Below are 19,806 nucleotides of genomic sequence, written 5' to 3'. Positions count from 1 at the left end.
CGTCAATGAAGTGCCATGCCCTTACAGCTAACTGGAAAAAAACCAAACCAGAACACATTAAAAATTCATACCCAGGTTTCTTTATGAGTTTCAGAATCATTCTCCACAAATATAACATGGGTAGCTGTTAAATACAAGGTCCCCAGTGCAGATTTTCTTGAAGATAAACGATCAAGTAACCGAACATTTTCCACCTATGCAAAGAAATGAGAGAGAAAAAGTAGAAAGGAAGTAATTAGGCTATGACAGAGTTTGCCATAGTGAGATCTCAATGCCCACAATGTCTTCATTTCAAAGTATGTTCTTTTCGGTACCATGTCAAATGACTCTCAGAATAGTATAACTATATGAGAAAATAAGATTATATTATGTGATCTACTCCCAGATCTACCTCAACGTTCTTCTTTGTCCCTCTTGTGGTACCTCTATATCCAAAAATCTGTTAGCAAAGAATTCCAAAGGCAATTTCTCACTTCAGCTCTTTGCTGTTCTCTCATCTTACCAAAATACTGCAATAGCAAGGCAGGGCCTGGCCTTCACTTAAACTCTAGTTCCATGTTGTCCAGTCAAGCCATTCCAGAATTATTAACAGTCCACAGGAAGCTAAATTTAAAACACAGTAAGAAGCAGGAGATGATAGTGGCAAGAGTGTCTTTCTTCAGCAGGCCTTATTTGGGCTCCCAGACAAGTCTCTGCTGATAGTTCAAAATAACATTTCAGTGTTTCCTGCGCTTCTATTAAGTTTGACAAAAGTGGTCACATCAGAATTTTTTGCCTTCAGTCACTTTTCAGTGGGAACCAAGGATTTCACACCCACTGCTCGGCCTCATTAGACAAAAAACGGGCATCATGTCTTTGCTACGCTACTGGCAACAGGCAAGTCTATAATAAAATCTCAGATCCCCAGCCTGTGGCTTGTAGACCATTAATATTTTGTGTATGGCATGTGCCATAGGCATTTATCTAACGTAATGTGATATTTCTGATTGAGAAACTAAAACAAGAGAAAATTTGGCAGGGTTGATATTAAGGGATAAGGTCTGGCTTATAGAGTTAACAATTTACTACCATGGGTTTTAAGAGCAAAATTAGTCGTTAAAACACAAAACAAAACAAAACAAACAAACACAAACCCATACCTAGTTCAAACAAATGAAAACAAAGGATGTTGATAGCTGTTATCATGTAAACTTGTAGTAAATTATCAAATGGCCTCTTCTGGTTTGATGATGTTGGAATTGTGCAAGATCATATGCTTTCTGTGCAAGCAGCAGCACAGACCTGTGCTGTCTGTCCAACGCTGTGAAAGATCATCAACACATTGGCTAATCACTACATCCTCTCTTCAACTCTTCATTCAACACTTAAACTTTGTTTTATATACTCAGGTTTTATTCAGGATTTGGAGCTGGTAACTCATAGTATCATAGAATCAGACAGGGTTGGAAGGGACCACAAGGATCATATAGTTCCAACCCCCCTGCCATGGGCAGGGACACCCCACACTAGATCAGCCTGGCCAGAGCCTCATCCAGCCTGGGCTTAAACACCTCCAGGGATGGGGCCTCGACCACCTCCCTGGACAACCCATTCCAGGGCTTCACCACTCTCATGGTGAAGAACCTCCTCCTCACATCTAGCCTGAATCTCCCCACCTCCAGCTTCATTCCATTCCCCCTAGTCCTATCACTACCTGAGATCCTAAGAAGTCCTTCCCCAGCCTTCCTGCAGGCCCCCTTCAGATACTGGAAGGCCACAATTAGGTCACCTCGGAGCCTTCTCTTCTGCAGACTGAACAGCCCCAACTCCTTCAGTCTGTCCTCATAGGAGAGGTACTCCAGCCCTCTGATCATCCTTATGGCCCTTAACTGCTGAACAGGGTGCCACCATTAAAACCAAAAGGGATTGGTCCTGTGTTTGAAGTACAGAAGCTGACTTAAATGTTGCTTTGAGAAAATGGAAGATGAGGGGGAAAGAAAAAGCCACCAACAAACCCAAAACTAATAAACCCACCAAATTTAAAGAAGACCTTATCACTTTTGTAGTGAAACTAATGTAATTTTGCATCAGTTTCCTGAAATTCAGAATTGTGTGCAACAAAGACAAATCAAAAAGCATAAGAGGATTGGCAGAATCATTTTTAATAAAGCAGAGATTCCATCCTGGGTTGACAGAAAATGTCTAAAATGTTCTAGGATGGGGATATAGCCATTTGTTCTCAAAATTTTGCAGACATGTTTCCACTGAAATCACACCAGAAACAGAATGATGCCAGCACCTAAGAATTACATGTTTACAGTGTGTATTCCAAACACATTGCACTGTTTTAGAAACAGGAACATAGAAATCCTCAAAACCAAAGGAAGCCACTTTGGTAGCAAAATGCTTAAAATCAAACAATTAGTAAAATCAAGTACTCTCCCTTAAGGCCAGTTATAATCTGCTTTAAACAAAAACAAAACAGCTAGAAAGCATGGATGAAGTCTTTTCCCAGGACCGTCTACTTCAGAGGTCATATATTGGGGTAAGGAGGAATGGAAGAAACACAGCATTAACCCAGTATGTATTCTTCAAGAGAAGAAATTAAAGAGCAGGGATAATACAACAGAAAAGTTCTATGTTCTTCTGTGAAAGCAATGCCCCTTTTATTGTACTTATCTATTAATTTAATGATTTAGAAAGAAGCTTAGGGAGCCTCAAGCAATTTCTCTGATTAGGTGTCACAATTACCACCTCCATGTTTTTCGCACCATGAAACTTTTAAGCATGACACCATAATTATTGGCCTGAGAGCTTTCTACTTTAATAATTTGAACTTGCATAGATACCATTTGGTCCTGGTCATTTTTTACTGTTCATTGTTGCCAGATCCTTCTGAAAGCTCTTCCAATATCTTCTGATGTCTTCTTCACATAGAAATACATCAGAATGGGAATGTCCCTAAATACCTTCTCTACTTTGATCACTTAAGTCATAGAATCATAGGTTGGAAGAGACCTCCAAGATCATCCAGTCCAACCTATCACTCAGCCCTATTCAATCAACAAGACCATGGCACTAAGTGCCTCATCCAGTCTTTTCTCAAAGATCTCCAGGGACAGTGACTCCACCACCTCCCTTAGCTGCTCATTCCAATGGCAAATCACTACTAGTCCTGTAAAGTTTGTCAGGACTTTACCTACTTGAAGTCAGCTTGCACGTGGCTTTTCTAGTACTTTTTGCCAAGTTCTTCAAAATCTCTTTGCATTATTTTGTTTATGTACTTAGAGACATCTTTTTACTCCTTCACCCTGTGGTTTAGCTATGCAAACCTTTCTTTGGTATTCAAAGCTTTTATCTGGAAGTCAGCTTGCGAGAGCTTCTATATTTAAACAATCTTCATGACTCCTATAAACATTTTAAATGTTGGCTCTCTTTCTTTTTAAACAGTTTTCACATTTTTATGTAGCTTCCTCTTTGAAGTTAAACATTGTCATGGGAGATTTCCCCACCCACCCCCTTTTTCTGCTCTTTCAAGAATACTGCATCTAAGTGCATTAGTTACTTCAATACATAGATTCTTCACGCCCCATTTGATCTTAGAATCATAGAATCAATAAGGTTGGAAAAGACCTCAGAGATCATCCAGTCCAACTTACCACCCAACACCTCATGAATAACTAAACCATGGCTCCAAGTGTGACATCCAATCTTCTTTTGAACACCTCCAGGGATAGCGACTCCGCCACCTCCCTGAGCAGCCCATTTCAGTGGCCGATAGTTTAGGTTGTCACTGGCATTGCTACTATTTAGGTAGGAGATGTCAGTACTACAGTTCTAATACTGTACAGCAGTCCTGTGGTACTGCAGTCCTGGGGTGCTGCAGCTCTACTATTCCTGTTTCATCTTGTAATTTACAGTCTGTGTAGGCTCTTTGCTTTTGTGACATAGTTAATCTAGGAGATTTGACTCTGTTTACTTCAAGACAAAAAGGCTGTTCTTTGACAGGAATGACTTTACCTGTCTTTCCCATGTAGAATACATAGAATAAACCAGATTGGAAGAGACCTTCAAGATCATCACATCTAACCCATCAACCAATCCAACCCACCGAAACAACTAACCCATGGCACCAAGCACCCCATCAAGTCTCCTCCTGAACACCTCCAATGATGGCGACTCCACCACCTCCCCAGGCAGCCCATTCCAATGGGCAATCACTCTCTCTGTAAAGAACTTCTTCCTAACATCCAACCTAAACCTCCTGTGGTGCAGCCTGAGACTGTGTCCTCTTGTTCTGGTACTGGCTGCCTGGGAGAAGAGACCAACCTCTGCCTGTCTACAACCTCCCTTCAGGTAGTTGTAGAGAGCAAGAAGGTCACCCCTGAGTCTCCTCTTCTCCAGGCTAAGCAACCCTAGCTCCCTCAGTCTCTCCTCATAGGGCTGTGTTCCAAACCCCTCACCAACTTCATTGCCCTTCTCTGGACTTGTTCCAGCAAGTCAACATCCTTCCTAAACTGAGGGGCCCAGAACTGGACACAGTACTCGAGGTGTGGCCTAACCAGTGCAGTGTACAGGGGCAGAATGACCTCCCTGCTCCTGCTGTAATTTGTTACTAACATGCCTGTCCTGGATTGTTTTGATTCTGCTTAATTTCTCACATGCCTGTTAAATCAGCACTCTCTCATTTATAAAGTCATTTTAGTTGCAAGGTTTTGATTTGGTTTGGTTTGGTTTTCTGCCCCCAGACTTTCAAATTTTGTGCTGGAATACACATGCATTTTGTCCAATTATTTGATTCTTTGCTCTGGTCAAGTGGCACTCTTGGCAATTTCTGTATTTGAGAATACAGAATTTTTATAGTCATAATTTTTTTTGTGACATAACACAACACACAAAATACCATACAATCTCTGCATTCTAACAAGAGCTTCTGTATTTTTCAGTACTTCAATGTGGGTAAGTAGAACTCAGAATGAACTCTCCTACCAGGCTCAACAAGGAAAAAGAACTCTTTGTGAGATGATGCAGTGGACATAATTTTTAGCTAGCCCTTATTTTGTTAACCTTAAAGAATACAGTAAGTCAGTTAATCTTGACTAGTTATTACATGATATATATGTGAATCTGTGATAGGAGTATGAGAAAAAGAAAGCAGGTTTACTAATAACTTACCTTGTGAACCGCCTTATCAGTTCCAAAGAGCAAGGGAACTGCTTAAGTCTAAACGCTATCTGAATTGAAATCCAGTTTTGATTCATAGTAAGTGGCATGAAGTGTCTTCAGTAGCAGTAGGGGTCTCTAAGCTCTCAGGAGCTTGTTCAAAAAACTCTCTGCATAACCTCCTGCATGGATTTACATGGTTTTCATCTGAACTCCATCTGTGTTTCTTCTGCCTAGTTTCCAATTACTCAGACTTTCTGAAGAAGCAGCATATTTCACTCATGGACAGGGGGAAGGGAACAAAACAAAACAACAAAACCAGGCAAACTAGAACTACCCTTGATTTCATATTTCATTCTGCTGATTCAGAGAAGGAGCCCTTTTTTTGTCTTCTCCACTCTCCCAATCAGGAAAAGAAAGCCAAGTCAAACAGTGCCTTTAAATGGCCTAGAGGGAATGGGAGTATATTAGTTTTCACAACATAAGGAACACACTCTGTAATAGTGCCTTGGAAGATGCTGGGGGTTTCTAGCTAAAAAGTAGCAGTAAAAATCAGTAGGAGAAAAAAATAAAATCAGAATGGGACAGTGTAGGAATTAATCTCTTACCTTTTCTCCAAAGCTACCATAGACTTTCATGGAGAACTTAACAAATCAGGTATGTACTGACATAGACCAGGAAAAAGCATACACAGCATGCACATGGGCTTTGCCTAGAATGAACAGCTGAGACATCAAATCAGCAAATACCAGGTAAAGACACAAAAAGAGCAAAAATAGCCTGTAAAGCTGAGAGCTGGAAGAGCTCAAAGAGCAAAAAAGAAAGCATTAGCCAAACCAGTTTGAAGAGTGGCATCTAAGCAAAAACTTCAGTAATTTACTTGAAGCTGTTGCCCCCGTCATTTATTTTTGCCTGATGACTGTGGCTGTCTAGGCTTAAAGAAAAGACTGCCAAAATTACAACCCCTTACATGGGTATAAATAAAGTTGGCCAGAAACTCTATTTTCAATATAACACAGATGACACAAAAAAGGGAGGCAAAAATAGAAATTAAAGGCAATGCAGATTAAGAACAGATGGAAGGCACTTTTTACTCAAAGAATAAACATGACAAATGTCTTATGAACAAGGTTGCCAAAAGGTCATTCAACAAAGAACTCCATCATATTAGGGAAAAGCATGGGTCAAATCTTTATTCAGACACAACTCCCATCAGTTTCAATGGGACTCCCACCTAAGGAAAAGATATGGCCCTGAAAGTGTTCAGAAAAGCTGATGTGCCAAAATGATATTCCTAAAAATATCCAAGCATCCTAATTTGTTTTCATTTCTTGGTGTAGAGTAAGCTCTGACAGCATGGCCTATTTTAAAATGCTTCTTGGACAAGCTACCTTCGTTATCACTTCTTCAAGATGTTTCAGTATCTCCAGACACATGGCAGCATCATTAAGTGCAGAAGGTACTGCTACTTCTTCATGCTCTTCTTGACTCCACAGGGAAAGCTCTTTCAGATAAATCACAGAACCATAGAATTGTAAGGATCATGTAGTTCCAACCCCCCTGCCATGGGCAGCGACACCTCACACTACAGCAGGTTGCTCAGAGCCACATCCAGCCTGGCCTTAAAAACTTCCAGGGACCTTCTACCACCTCCCTGGGCAACCTGTTCCAGTGTCTCACCACCCTCATGGTGAATAACTTCTTCCTAACATACAACCTGAATCTACCCATTTCTAGGTTTTTTTTTCCATTCCCCCTAGTCCTATCATTACCTGACACCATAAAAGTCCCTCCCCAGCTTTCTTGTAGGCCCTTTTAAGATACTTTAAATGCAGGATCACTTCTGACTGCAAACTCAAACTGGAGTAGGCAAAGTACAGAGAAACAAAGCTGCACAGCAGATTGGTCAGACTGGAAAAAAACATGCCCTGCAGGAAAACCTCAGTCCCAGGGCTCTCCACGTCTCTTTGCTTCTTGACACGCTGTGTACAGCAAGGCAGTGCCATCTGACACAAAACAGTGTCTACTGTAGGATTTTCAAATAACACAAAATTTTGGATTAGGAAAAGACATCTCAAAGAGTTTTATTCTAACTTCATAAATTTTTGACCTGTGTGTTCGCTTCCCATGCATTAGGTAATCTAAAGTAGAAGACATTTGAACTGCCAGTTTTGGCATGGCAATCACCAGGCTACACATTACAATTACCACTGTGCATCTGGAAGAAGAGCACAAGTGGAAAAACCTAGTGGACAATCCAGGAACAAAATAATTTCACTCCCATGTATCACCAAGTGCTCCCTGCTCCTTTAGGAGAATCCATTACTAATTCCTCTCATATTCCTCACCACAACAAAGGAAGAAAGGCCAGAAACCACCACCCCCCCCAGCCAGGAGAAAGCTATTAACTAAAGGTAGGTGGAGAATGTGCTAGCTCAGGCCACATCTTCAGGAGCTTTTCAGTTGTTCACCCAGTTAAAAGTCATAGCTCTACAAAAAAAAAACAACTGTCAAAACGAGTTCCAGATATAAGCTGATAAAGTACTTTGACATTTGACCCTACAAAGGAGTTTCACTAATTCTTCATGGGTAAAGAAAGACTGCTTTCACAATGGTCTGTGCTGCTGAAAAGGCTGACCCAGTGCTGAGGAATGGGGATGGAGCCTGGTTAGGTTAGAGGCACGCACTTAGCCCAAGAAATGCTTCTTTTTGTCTGTCTGGGATTTAGTACTCTCTTGGGCTCCTAGACCACCTGGGGATTTCAGCCGCCTTCCCTACTCACCTTGTGATGTTACACATGTGAGTAAAAGCAAGAAGAGAACAAATCCTGGGAATCAGTGACAGGACTCTGGCCAGCTTCAGCACTGCAGGCACGCAAAAGCTGAAGGAGGAACTTCTGCAAGCCAAAACCCCGAGCTTAATGAGAAAAAAGGAGCACAGCTGGTACGGTTTGAGGCCAAGTGGAATATTTGGGCTTTGTTCACCCTGGTTGACCCCAGCTATCCATGTGTTTAGCATAATTCCTGAGGGTGAAAAAAATACAACATGCCAAAGACCAAATACTACTAATTATTTTGTTTCACACAAAGATAGTATAGTGTTATACTCGTTCAACAAAATATACAGTAAGTGATCCTTTTTGCATCATCTTGGAATAGAAATAAAGGAAAGCTGAATTACCAGTTGATGCTGCCATTTATTGTGGTTTCTGTTCTGTTTCATAAGAATCATGAAGACTGCAGTTGATCCATGTAACTTTTTTATATTTCTCTCTGAAAAGATTTCCCAAGTGCAGTGAAAGAATGCACAGTGAATGTGTAACACAGAGTCAGATGGACATGTAAATAAAAAGAACTAAGCAAAGCAAAAAAAAGTACTAAAATAATTGAATTTAAGGAAAGACACCTTATGCTATGTGTCAGTTTTGTCTCCTCAGGACAAACCTGACAGGATGGGGAGAAAATATTGAAGAAAAATCTGACCAAGTCTAATTTATTAAAGGACTGAAGTGAAACAGGAGTACTGAACAACAGCAGAAAAAAAAATGTAAGGACTTACTTGTAATATTAGCAAGGCAGTGAACAAATTACCTAACAATCTGACTTTAAAAAAACCCTATTGTTTGCTAAGATCTACAAAAAGTAGAAGGTCACTACCCACAGTATCAGATATAGCTTAGAAGCAGTTGTATAATGGCTGCAGTGAATAGTAACCTATTACAGCATTGAAATATGGTGCCAACATTGTAACACAAAGCTCACCCAAAATATCTTTACTCTTTCAGTGTATATTATATTCTGCCCAGGGAGGTGGTGGAGTCACCATCACTGGAGGTGTTTAGGAAGAGACTGGATGGGGTGCTTGGTGCCATGGTTTAGGTGATTAGATAGTGTTGGATGATAGGTTGGACTTGATGATCTCAAAGGTATTTTCCAACCTGATTAATTCTATTCTATTCTATTCTATTCTATTCTATTCTATTCTATTCTATTCTATTCTATTCTAATTCTAATTCCATTCCATTCCATTCCATTCCATTCCATTCCATTCCATTCCATTCCATTCCATTCTACCTTATTTATCTAGAAAAAAAGAGAAGTCACCAACTGAGGAATTTCCTAATTTTCTCTATGTTCTATTAGAAAAAAAATAATCTGATGAATTCAGGGGGAAAAAAGTGCTTCCTTAAGTCAGTAAATCTTACCTACATTTGCCAAAATTGTTTAGATTTAGTTGTGAAAAAAAAAAAATACAGAAAGTACACAGTAGTAAGCTGGAGGAGGAAGAAAACATTTTGCATGCAGCCAAGGAACACTGAAAATAAATATGTTTAAATTCCTCCATTTCATACAGGCTTTGCCAATGCATGTTCAAAACCACACCCTGTTCAGCAGTCTGTTTTAGAGCCAGGCCATTTCAGCTCTGCAGGCCGGAAAAGATTTGCATTAAATATGGATTTGCGGGACTGCATTTTCTCATGGCAGGCATCTGTCTTTCTCAGCAGAGTCCACCTGCATACTAGAAAATGTCAATGTCTATTTCCTGTTGCAAGCAGATAAATTTTTATTTGTTTTAGCTTACAGACAATGCTAGATCAAATACCACCCACTGGAGTCCATTAACAACAGGCTTAGAGATTCCAGTCTTGACCACTCCAAAGCCAAGCTTCCCAAATCCTCCACTCCAATCTTTGTTGCCTACTATGCATAAACAGAAATCAAAGAACACCCTGCAGACATGCTGTCTTAATGGTTTTCAGTACCATTTTTGAAGTGCAATAAGTTTTACAGTTACTAGTTTAGACACAGATACCAAGACAGCAAATAGAGTATGTGGTTTTCCATGGTTTTTAGAGCTTGTTTTATTACTTTGTCCAGCTGCCTCTTTTATTTAGGGTCACATCATTGAAAATAGGGAAGTCTGGCATAGAAGATCTAAGGATGTCTGCCAGTTCCAGGATTGGGAAAAGATTTGTAGTATTGTGGACTTAACAGATGTATCTCAATCTAAAAGGAATAGACACAAAACTAGAAATCTAAATACAAATTATGTTTCCAATCAATACAAGTCAGTATACAGATCCCAGGAGGCAGGAAGTGTCTTGCCATTCATACAATGCATGAAAACAAAGGTATTTAGAGAAAGACTTGATTCAAAAAAACCAAAACCCAGCAACACCAAAAGAAGTGCACCCTGGGAACAGGCATATGTGTGAAAATCAAGCTTCAAAAGACAAAATGCATTCAGAAGAGAAGGGCCCTAATGTTAAGGTTAATGTAAAATAAAGAAAACTGACTGAAAATGGAACTTAAACATAAAAAGCCAGAATGCTAGATTCTGAGCCTTTTCAAGCCAGAGGAATTCCTTCATTGGATTGGGAACACTGGCTTCATCAGTGGTAATGATTCAGAGCGTACATTTGGAAGCATCTTCCCAGATGGATCCTGCTTTCCATCACATTTCTATACATTGCCTGTCAGCATTCTGAGTCAGATGTTCTGATTATAAAATGAGAGGCACCACTAGTCTGATCTAGAAAAAGAGCTCCTGTGCTCCCATGTTAAGTCACTCACCTCACAAAGGACGGTATGCTCCTGGACTTGCTGTAGATCAGATATAAACATTGAGCTTGTGTGGTCAATTATCCTACAGACTCTTACGCAGGCACAGAGTTGTGAGATGATGAATATATGACATGTTTTAAACAGCTTTACCTGTTTCATATGAGACTTCCAATAGAATGACCAAAGATTAAGTACAGAGAGAAATGGAAGAAGAGGACCAAAATGGATTTTGTGTTTGTTTGGTGTTTGTTCTATTTTAAGAGAATGTATATTAATGTATGAGAAATGACTCACATTATCACAGTATCACAGCATAACTAAGTCCAACCTATCACCACAGACCTCATGACTAGACCATGGCACCAAGTGCCATGTCCAATCTCCTCTTGAACACCTCCAGGAGTGGTGACTCAACCACCTCCCTGGGCAGCACGTTCCAATGACGAACGACTCACTCGGTGAAGAACTTTCTCCTCACCTCGAGTCTAAACCTCCCCTGATGCAGCTTGAGACTGTGTCCCCTTGTCCCATTGTAGAGTATGAAAACAGATCTAATAGAAGTGAACAGGTGAAGTTGGTTATTGTAACAGAAAAGGAAGAGGGTATTAGGAAGAAATTCTTCATAGACAGAGTGATTGCCCATTGGAATGGACTGCCTGGGGAGGTGGTGGAGTTGCCATCACTGGAGGTGTTTATGAGGAGACTTGATGGAGTGCTTTGTGCCATAGTTTAGTTGGTTAGATGGTGTTGGATGATGGGTTGGATGCAATGATCTTGAATATCTCTTCCAACCTGGTCTGGTCTGGTCTGGTCTGGTCTGGTCTGGTCTATTCTATTCTATTCTATTCTATTCTATTCTATTCTATTCTATTCTATTCTATTCTATTCTATTCTTGCCATCTAAGTCTCCTTAATTTGTTTAGATAATTAAGTTAGAAGTGCATGCATGTGAAGAATAAATGGTGAATGGAGACTGTGAATCTATTCTAATGGCTATGTCAATGCAGCATCTGTTCTTAAACTGTATTCTTAATACTAAATGGTAAAATTTTCATCCCATAAGTAGTAATGCCCCAAAAGAAAGAGCAAACAGGAAGAAGAAACAATGCAGTTTTCACCCAAGTAAATATAAAAGTGACATTTCAGCTGAAACTGCACTGCAAAGTTTCATTTCTAGTCTTCTGGAATAAACAAGCTGCTTGAAACATCACAAAGGCATACCATCAGTTAGATCATGTTTTGTGATGTTGACAACAGAAAAACTGAACTGGCTTTAACAAAATAGGATTTTTATGGATCATGTAGCAGTTTTACCAGTGCCACCTACTCCAAGCTCAAAGAAAAAGGAGAAAGTGTGATAATTTTGTGATATTTTGCAACTGTGCAATAGGATGTAGGCTTTTGTCTACTGCCTCACCAGAACAACACTGCTGGGCCAAATATGTCTGTAATATAAATAAATTTTGCATAGATAATTAAATGAGGGAAAGAGAATGGCACAGAAGATTTCATGACTGCAGTGTGCTCCTGCAATCACTCTGCCAAGGTTGGTTTGGCTCTTTGCCCTAACCAATGTACATCAAGTGCTTGTGTAGCAAATAGAAGTAGCCAGTGCCTTGCATCATTCTGGCACAGCTTTTTCTTACCCCCCCCTCCAGAATGTCCCTGTTGGTGCAAGATGAGGTTCAATCTGGTATATTAAATCTAAAATCTATCTTTGTTGTAGGGTTTCCCAGGGCAGTTGCCGTGCATTAAGCATTTTATTTCTTCACATTAAAATCCCAGCAAAGTAAAAGACAGGTGCAATTTATGCCTTCCAAAACTTTACACTTTGGATGAAGATTGCTCAAAAATAGCAACACTTCATTTTGAAAACTTCAATGCAGCATTTCACAACTTGGCATTTCATCTGCTCACCCCTATTTTGATAGACTCCCATCTCTTTGATAAGCCTCCCAGAGAGGTGGCACCCTGAAAACCCTCAGCAGCCTGAAGCTCACAAGTGACTTCAAGTTATATAAAGGGGCGTTTTTTTGGGAGGAGGGAGACTGCTTCAGCGCTACCAGACAGAGACCAAATGAGAGTCCTACCAGTGAATAACCCTGAGCTTCCAGGCTCCTGGTTTCCCAGGAAAATCCAAGTTCTCAAATCCACAGCCAAATACAAGCCTCCCAGATGTGCTTTTGAGATGTGCTGGCTCAGTGGGGACTGAGTGCACTTCAGGGCAATTTTTGTGGACCCAGGAACCAGGAGCTAGCTCCAGGTTGCAGAACTAACCTAGGACTGTGGAATCCCCAAAGTCTCCAATTTCACTGCTGACTTAAAGGAAGGACACTTTTCACATCCCCACTAATCTCCTGGGTAGAGAGCCACGACAACAGGCAAATTTTCAGCAGAACTCTGATGATGCTTTCACAGAACTTCAGCAACAATAACAATAGCCTTCTGTGACTCATTTTGGTCTGGTAACTAAGAACATGTCAATTTAAAATAATTCCATTGAAAAGTTCCCAGTAAGGAAAAAATAAAACTGTATGAGTTGAAGACTGCAATGAAGATGGAGTCCAACAGAAACACTCCAAAGGAAGGAAGATAGCAACGCTACAACCTGACAAGCCTAGGAGAAAGAGAAAAAAAACACATCCAAATAATTGAACATGAAAAAGGAAATACTGCTCAGGTTCCTGTTACTGCTTTAGGACTGCTGCTATCTTCCTGCATCACTGAAGTGAAACTGAACTTTTCCACAAAGAACAGTAGTCTAAATATGCAGAATAACTCCAATATGACATCCCATCTCAACAGAAGGCACACAGAGAGCAGTGGCAGAAATGCAATGCTAGCTTAGCTTAAAGATAAGTGGAGATCCAGTAACCCATCAGAAGTATCTGGAGAGTAAAGATCAGGCTTGCTGGGTTCAGTTTTGCTCTTTACAAATACAAAGTAGATGTAAATTATATGGATTTCCTGATGGATACATCAGGAAAATTGACTTGTATTATAAAGCTTTTTGAGTAAAAAGGAAGAACTATGGAAAGGAAAATGGACTGATACCAAAAGGAAACAGCACTCATTTACACATGGAGACTTGATGGGGTGCTTGGTGCCATGGGTTAGCTGTTTAGGTGGGTTGGATTGGTTGATGGGTTGGACGCGATGATCTTGAAGGTCTCTTCCAACCTGGTTCGGTTTATTCTAAATAAATACACATGCTAGAAATTTGTTTTGGAAAGTAATACATCTGGTAGAAGGATTTGTCATTATCATGAGAAATGGCAAGGTAGCTCAAATTCTGCCTGAGCAAGCAGTCACTGAAAGGAAACACCTCACCACAACATCACAAAAATGAAAGCACTCAAGCAACTCAAGTCATCCCAAGTATTGTGTTAATAAGAGTTATTGAGCCAAATTAATTGCTAGGCTTACTCCACGGAAGACAGCTGTTACCCCAGGGATAAATATGATGTATTCTTTATTATGAGAAGGACATTCAGGAGGACTGCCAAAGACAAATGAAACAGAACAGTGGTAAGTAAAATAAAGTAACTGATTAGCAAAAGTGCACGAAGTGTAGGCTGAAAAAGGGCTTTAAAAACATTGAATCTATCTGTTAACCTAACATTACCATGTCTGCTGTTAAAGCATGTCCTTAAGTACCATGTCTACATGTCTTTTAAACAACTCCAGGGGTAATGATCAACCACTTCCCTGGGCAGCCTGTTCTTATCCATGGCCAGACATATCTCTGCACATGTTAACAAGGTGCACTTCTAGTCTGTGCAGAACGTTAGCTTATTCATTTTCTTATGACTGCTATGAGCAGTTTATCACATTTTGGGTGTTGGCAGTTATCATAAACTATCTTGCTGCTCAATCCATACTCATGGCAGACAGTTGTTTTACTAAACTTTAATTTTTGAAAGATGATTTGAGTTACGGATCATTCTATTTAGCAACTCTTAAATGTCCTCAGATTACAGCCTTCATGCATAGGATCTCATTTACTTCGTGAAAACATCGTCGCTGCACACATATATATGCATAAGCACATATCATACATGCACTCTGGGTCCTAACAACAGTATAATGATAAAACAATGGTGTTCAGTACATAAAATACTGTGTTAGGGATCAGAAGGTCCAGAAGGTCTATAGAATGCCATAAAGTAGTTTTATCTAATGGACACGTGGCAAGAGACCTTGTTTCAATTTCTCCTATTGACTTGCTACTTTCCCTTGCAAAGGAGAGACAGTGGTTAAATTCTTCAGAAACAGACTTAAAGGAATCATGTCTTTTGGTGAAAGACTAGATAATGCATTGTTAGTAAAATTATGTATGTATGTCAGCAGCATGTAAAAGAACAGAACTTTGGAGCAGGTGGATACAGACAGTCTGCTGGGAAAGAACCAGAACGGTGCTTGCAGCGGGATGCTGCCATGAAGCATATGGGTGATGACCATCACTCACTCCAGTTATATTTAGATCAAAATAAAGAACCAATTTCCAAGTCCTCATGGAAATCATGTGATATAGAACTTCTTTTTTTTTTTTTTACTGCCTTTTGGAGGAAAAGCTTTTTATTGGGGCAGGAATTTTTCAGCTATTATTAAGTCAGCAATTTTATAAGTATGAGGTTTGTCTTGATTTTCCATTTGGCTGGGTTTTCAAATCAAGAAAAGGGTCCTTTTTTCTGAGATTAATACCTCTAAAGAGCAGGGCAGTTGCTTGTCAGATTTTTCTCCGGACAAAATTGGATGGAGTCAGGAAATGTGACACCACAGACTGCCACAGGATACAGCGAGAGTATCCCTGTACTCACTTTGCTTTCCTTTACCCATTTTTACATTGCTGGCATTGGAGATTTATTAACATTAAACTCCAAATTGTCAAAAACAACTTCAGTAAACACAAAACCAAAAAAATGAAACCAACACTATTCTGATGGCTGATCTTAAGCTGGAAGTTTTTGAGCAAACACGTTGAAGATACCATTTCTGCTAGGTAACTATGCATCCACTTTCTCAGTGTATTTAGGAGCAACTGAAGTGATGAGGTATTTAAATACTTACATTGAATGTACTGTATTTTCTACATTTACTTAAAGATTGTAAAGTATTTTTGTGTCACTCTTGCCTTAAAGTCATCCTTTGTTATATGAAAGAGATAACTTCTGGCATAGCTATAATGTATCACAGTATAACTTAGGTTGGAAAGGACCTCGAGGATCATCGAGTCCAACCTCTCAACACAGACCCCATGACTAGACCATGGCACCAAGTGTAAGGGAATTCCAGGAACCAAGAGTGCAGAATGACCTCAAACTGAGTAAGATTTTCAGTGGTTTGGATTATCAGCACTGTGCCTTCACACAGCTACCAGATACAGAAATGGGGTTTGCAAAAGAAAGGACTTGCTTGTAGAAAAGCTAGCTGATAAATTTCTGTTGCTGGTTACAGCAACTTTGCTGAGCCTTCCAATTCACAGCAAACTCTTCCCTTATTAATTTGGTTTCACTCTTTTCCTCATCCATGCTTTCTCCATTCTTCAGCTAATGGTCAGAAACACTGGTTCAGACAACTTGCATTGATTGTTTCCTACCTGCAGTAAATTCATTTTGATACTCCTCCTTCCCACAAAGGCAGATAATGGATCATGAAATGCGATGAGGGGAAGGGTGGTTGCTACAAATGCCTGCATTCTTAATATATTTGGAGCTTAACACCTAAAAGCCCAAAAACCTAGATGAAGAAGAGGCCCTCATCTTGAATTCATGTTCTCATCATAAATAATGTTAATAAACAAATATGCAGAAGTCAAATACAAATATTAAATTGCAGGGGGTTGGTTTAATAAATAAATAAGAAAATACACCCCACCCCCACTTCAAATTAGTATTTTGTTCTGCTCGTCTGCATACTGCCTTTTTTTTTTTAATGATTATTTTTTAATGAACATTTGTTGTGTGTCAAAATTGGTGGGGTTTTGGTTTGGTTTGGGTGTTTTAGTAGAGTCAGATGGCAATTTTGCCAATGCATACAGGCCTCATGCTTAGCAAAGTAGCTAAAACCAGTGATTACGCTGTCCAAATACAAACAACAAATTCAGCACCATGTCTGAAGTACTGGGGCAAAACTAAAGACATCCGGAAAGCAGGTAGCACACCTCTCGTTTTGGATGCCTACAACTCATGGGAAGGAGAGCCTGAATAAAAAGCGATTAAAATGCCCGACAAATCCTCAGCCCACATCGCAAAACAACGCTGCAAAGCCGTTTGAGGGATTTGGGCAGATTTCACAGCAAACTGGTTAGAATCACCCGGCACCTGCTGCAAAGCACCGGAGGATGGCCGTGCGCAGCCCCGTGCCCGCAGGGCTGCGGTGGAAGCCTCTCAGCTGAAGCAGAAGCCGGCAGGGAAGGTGGCGAGGATGCTGCAGCGGCCGGGGCCCCGTTTGCCGCTCAGCTCCGCTCCGCTCGGAGCCAGCCCCGGTCCCACTTCCCCCCCGCCGGGACCCACCTTGGGCATCCGGATGTGCTCCATGGCGGCGGCGCGCGGCCCAGCTCCGCATCCACCTCCCGCAGCCCGCGCAGAGGAGCCGCAGGCACCTGGCCGCGCTGCCCCTTCCTCCTGCCAGCCCTGCCCTTAGAAGTGCATATACCTCTTTGTAATTATACGCCTTTATTTTATTTTTCCCTGGTGTGTTCCGGCGCAGGTAGGATGGAGAGATGGAGGATTTATCCTGAGCAGACGATGTGCTCGCGTTGCGATGCTGACAGGTCAGAGGCCGGCTCCACCTCCCCGGCAGCTGCCATGCTGCCCTGGCCGCGGGGATGCTCCGCGTCGTCCGGCCCCACAGCCCTCAGGCATCCTGCTGCTCCTCTGCTTGCGCCCCACGGGCACCCACAGGCACAGCTCGGAAGTAGATCTTAAGCAGTTTGCTGTCTTACCTAAAATTACATCGCTTTGTCCTTTCTTTCGGGAAAGACAGACGCAGAAACATGAAAGGGAGCTCTGTCTGAGATTGCCTCCCTCCTGTTACGCTTTTGTTCCCTGGCTCAGCTTGTACATTTGAAAGACAAAAGCTTCACTTACTGAAAGTGAAGCACTGAATTTTGTTTATCTCAAGCTCTGCATGTCTGTTTTTCTGTAATTCACGATTTTGCTGCATCCTCAAATTTGCATATGGTGAAATTTTTTTGTGACACATGATTTTCAGTCTTACACTTGAAATTCCTTGCCCCCTCTTCTGCCTTGCCTGGTCTAAGAGATATGTTCCCTCTTGAAGCAAAAGGAAGTGCTATAGAGCTGGTTTTCCCAGCCTATCTGCACAAAGATAAAGAACTTTTAACCAAAGATGAAGTACCTTTAACTGTCTTTGAATCCCTATCATATTCTGAGCAAAAAGGTAAACATTTCAGTGTTTATGCCAAAGTGCAAATGACTGCTGATGTATATTTTTTCAGCTAAACCATAGCCTTTGAGGATTGTAAAATTCCCATCTGTTCTATACTGATCAATGTACTCCAGCAGTTCTCCACAAAATGAGACTAGCCTCATCAAGGAATAGAAGCAAATGTAGAGACCTGTCAAAATACACAAAGACCGTATGGCAAGAGTGCTCTGCTTCAGATCACCAGAAGCTCCCTACATATCCTCCTGCTGCCTGCAGAGAACAGAGAAAGCTTAATGTGTTTTGAGAAAGATAAAATATGGGCTGAAAAGAACATGTGGTTACCAAGAAAAGTGAATGCATTTTACCCAGGGGAAAACCAAGTTTATCTCCACTGGGGAAAACCATGTTTATGTCTACTGACTCCAGTCCTGCCAATGCTTCTCTAATTCTACCACTTTCTTGCTAAAGAATGGCTAGAACATTCAGCATCATGAGGTTTTTTTAATGCCAACTCTTTGTTTAGAAGACACAGAAGCTGTACTGTCATGAGTGGAATATAAATAATCTCTAGATTTGACCATTGCCCTTGGTCTGGCCCATTTCTGCCCTCCTGTCTCCCATAGTTCATCTGCTGTTACTGAGCAGGAGTGGCTTTATGACCATAATCTGAGACACTATCAACTGGATGAAAAAAAACTATTTATTCAGATCTGAAATGAAGGTTGGAAATAGCATTTTCTATTTGAAAATTCACTGGATAGCACCAATAAAAGTGCAAAAAAAAAAAATGGCATGAAGTGTGGACTTCACAGGACTCTCAATCAGTGCCATATTTTGCTCTTTATTTTAGACCAAAGCTGTCAGAATCAATTAAGAATTAATCAACCATGAAATGTGTTTCCTTTGTAGTTACAGCTGATGTGATTCACTGTGTACATTATCATCTTACACCATTTGCTACTGCCAGTGAGTAAGTAAAATTGGAAGAAAGTGTGGTTATTCTTTTGGTCCCTAGAGTGATTTCCTTTTTCTCTGGTACATCTTGTGATTCATTATAGCCAAATTCAAATCCTACTGTAGATGGCAAGAAAGCTTTCAGACTTAAGTGAGAATGTACTTTATCTCTGTTTCCTGTTCATCAATAACTGCAAAGCTAAGACGTTGCTCAGAGGAAGCTGTTTATGTAGCAATCAGTTGCTCAACACTCTTGCCAGAGTTCTTGTCTTGGGCCACTAAAATACTATGTCCGGTTCTGGGCCCCTCAGTTTAAGAAGGACATTGAAACACTTGAACGTGTCCAGAGAAGGGCAACAAGGCTGGGGAGAGGCCTTGAGCACATGGCCTATGAGGAGAGGCTGAGGGAGCTGGGATTGTTTAGCCTGGAGAGGAGAAGGCTCAGGGGAGACCTCATTGCCCTCTACAACTACCTGAAAGGTGGTTGTAGCCGGGAAGGGGTTGGTCTCTTCTCCCAGGCAACCAGCACCAGAACAAGGGGACACAGTCTCAAGCTGCGCCAGGGGAGGTTTAGACTCAAGGTGAGGAGAAAGTTCTTCACCGAGCGAGTCATTTTCCTCACCAAGGAAATGCTTTGGACTCAGTGCTGGCAAGGAGTGCTTTATGGGAAACAACACTTTCTCTTGCAATTAAGCATATGGGTCTTTGTACATTATTTGTTGAAAATAACAACCAGACCAAATAGGATCACATC

At 40.9% G+C, this 19,806-nt stretch overlaps 1 protein-coding gene across 3 annotated transcripts in view; it reads right to left on the bottom strand.

Moving 5' to 3' along the window:
- The window catches only part of MTMR7 (myotubularin related protein 7), a 51,635-nt gene extending 34,157 nt beyond the window's left edge, over positions 1-17,478 (bottom strand). For 2 of the 3 annotated variants that reach the window (XM_068137499.1, XM_068137500.1), the window contains exons 1-2: positions 17,222-17,433; positions 72-194 (exon numbers count right to left, since the gene is read on the bottom strand). In XM_068137499.1, the coding sequence (XP_067993600.1) occupies positions 72-194; positions 17,222-17,245 (147 nt within the window). In that variant the 5' untranslated portion in view covers positions 17,246-17,433. Of the gene's footprint in view, positions 1-71; positions 195-17,221 lie in introns of all 3 variants that reach the window. The other variant, XM_068137501.1, reaches the window with a different exon arrangement.
- Between the last annotated feature and the right edge of the window lie 2,328 nt (positions 17,479-19,806).

The sequence above is a fragment of the Melanerpes formicivorus genome, unplaced genomic scaffold, assembly GCF_026170545.1.
Source record: "Melanerpes formicivorus ecotype bairdi unplaced genomic scaffold, bMelFor1.0.p_v2 SCAF_4, whole genome shotgun sequence".
Taxonomy (NCBI): domain Eukaryota; kingdom Metazoa; phylum Chordata; class Aves; order Piciformes; family Picidae; genus Melanerpes; species Melanerpes formicivorus.
Note: the sequence above shows the minus strand (reverse complement) of the source record. Positions and strands in the feature narration are given on the sequence as shown.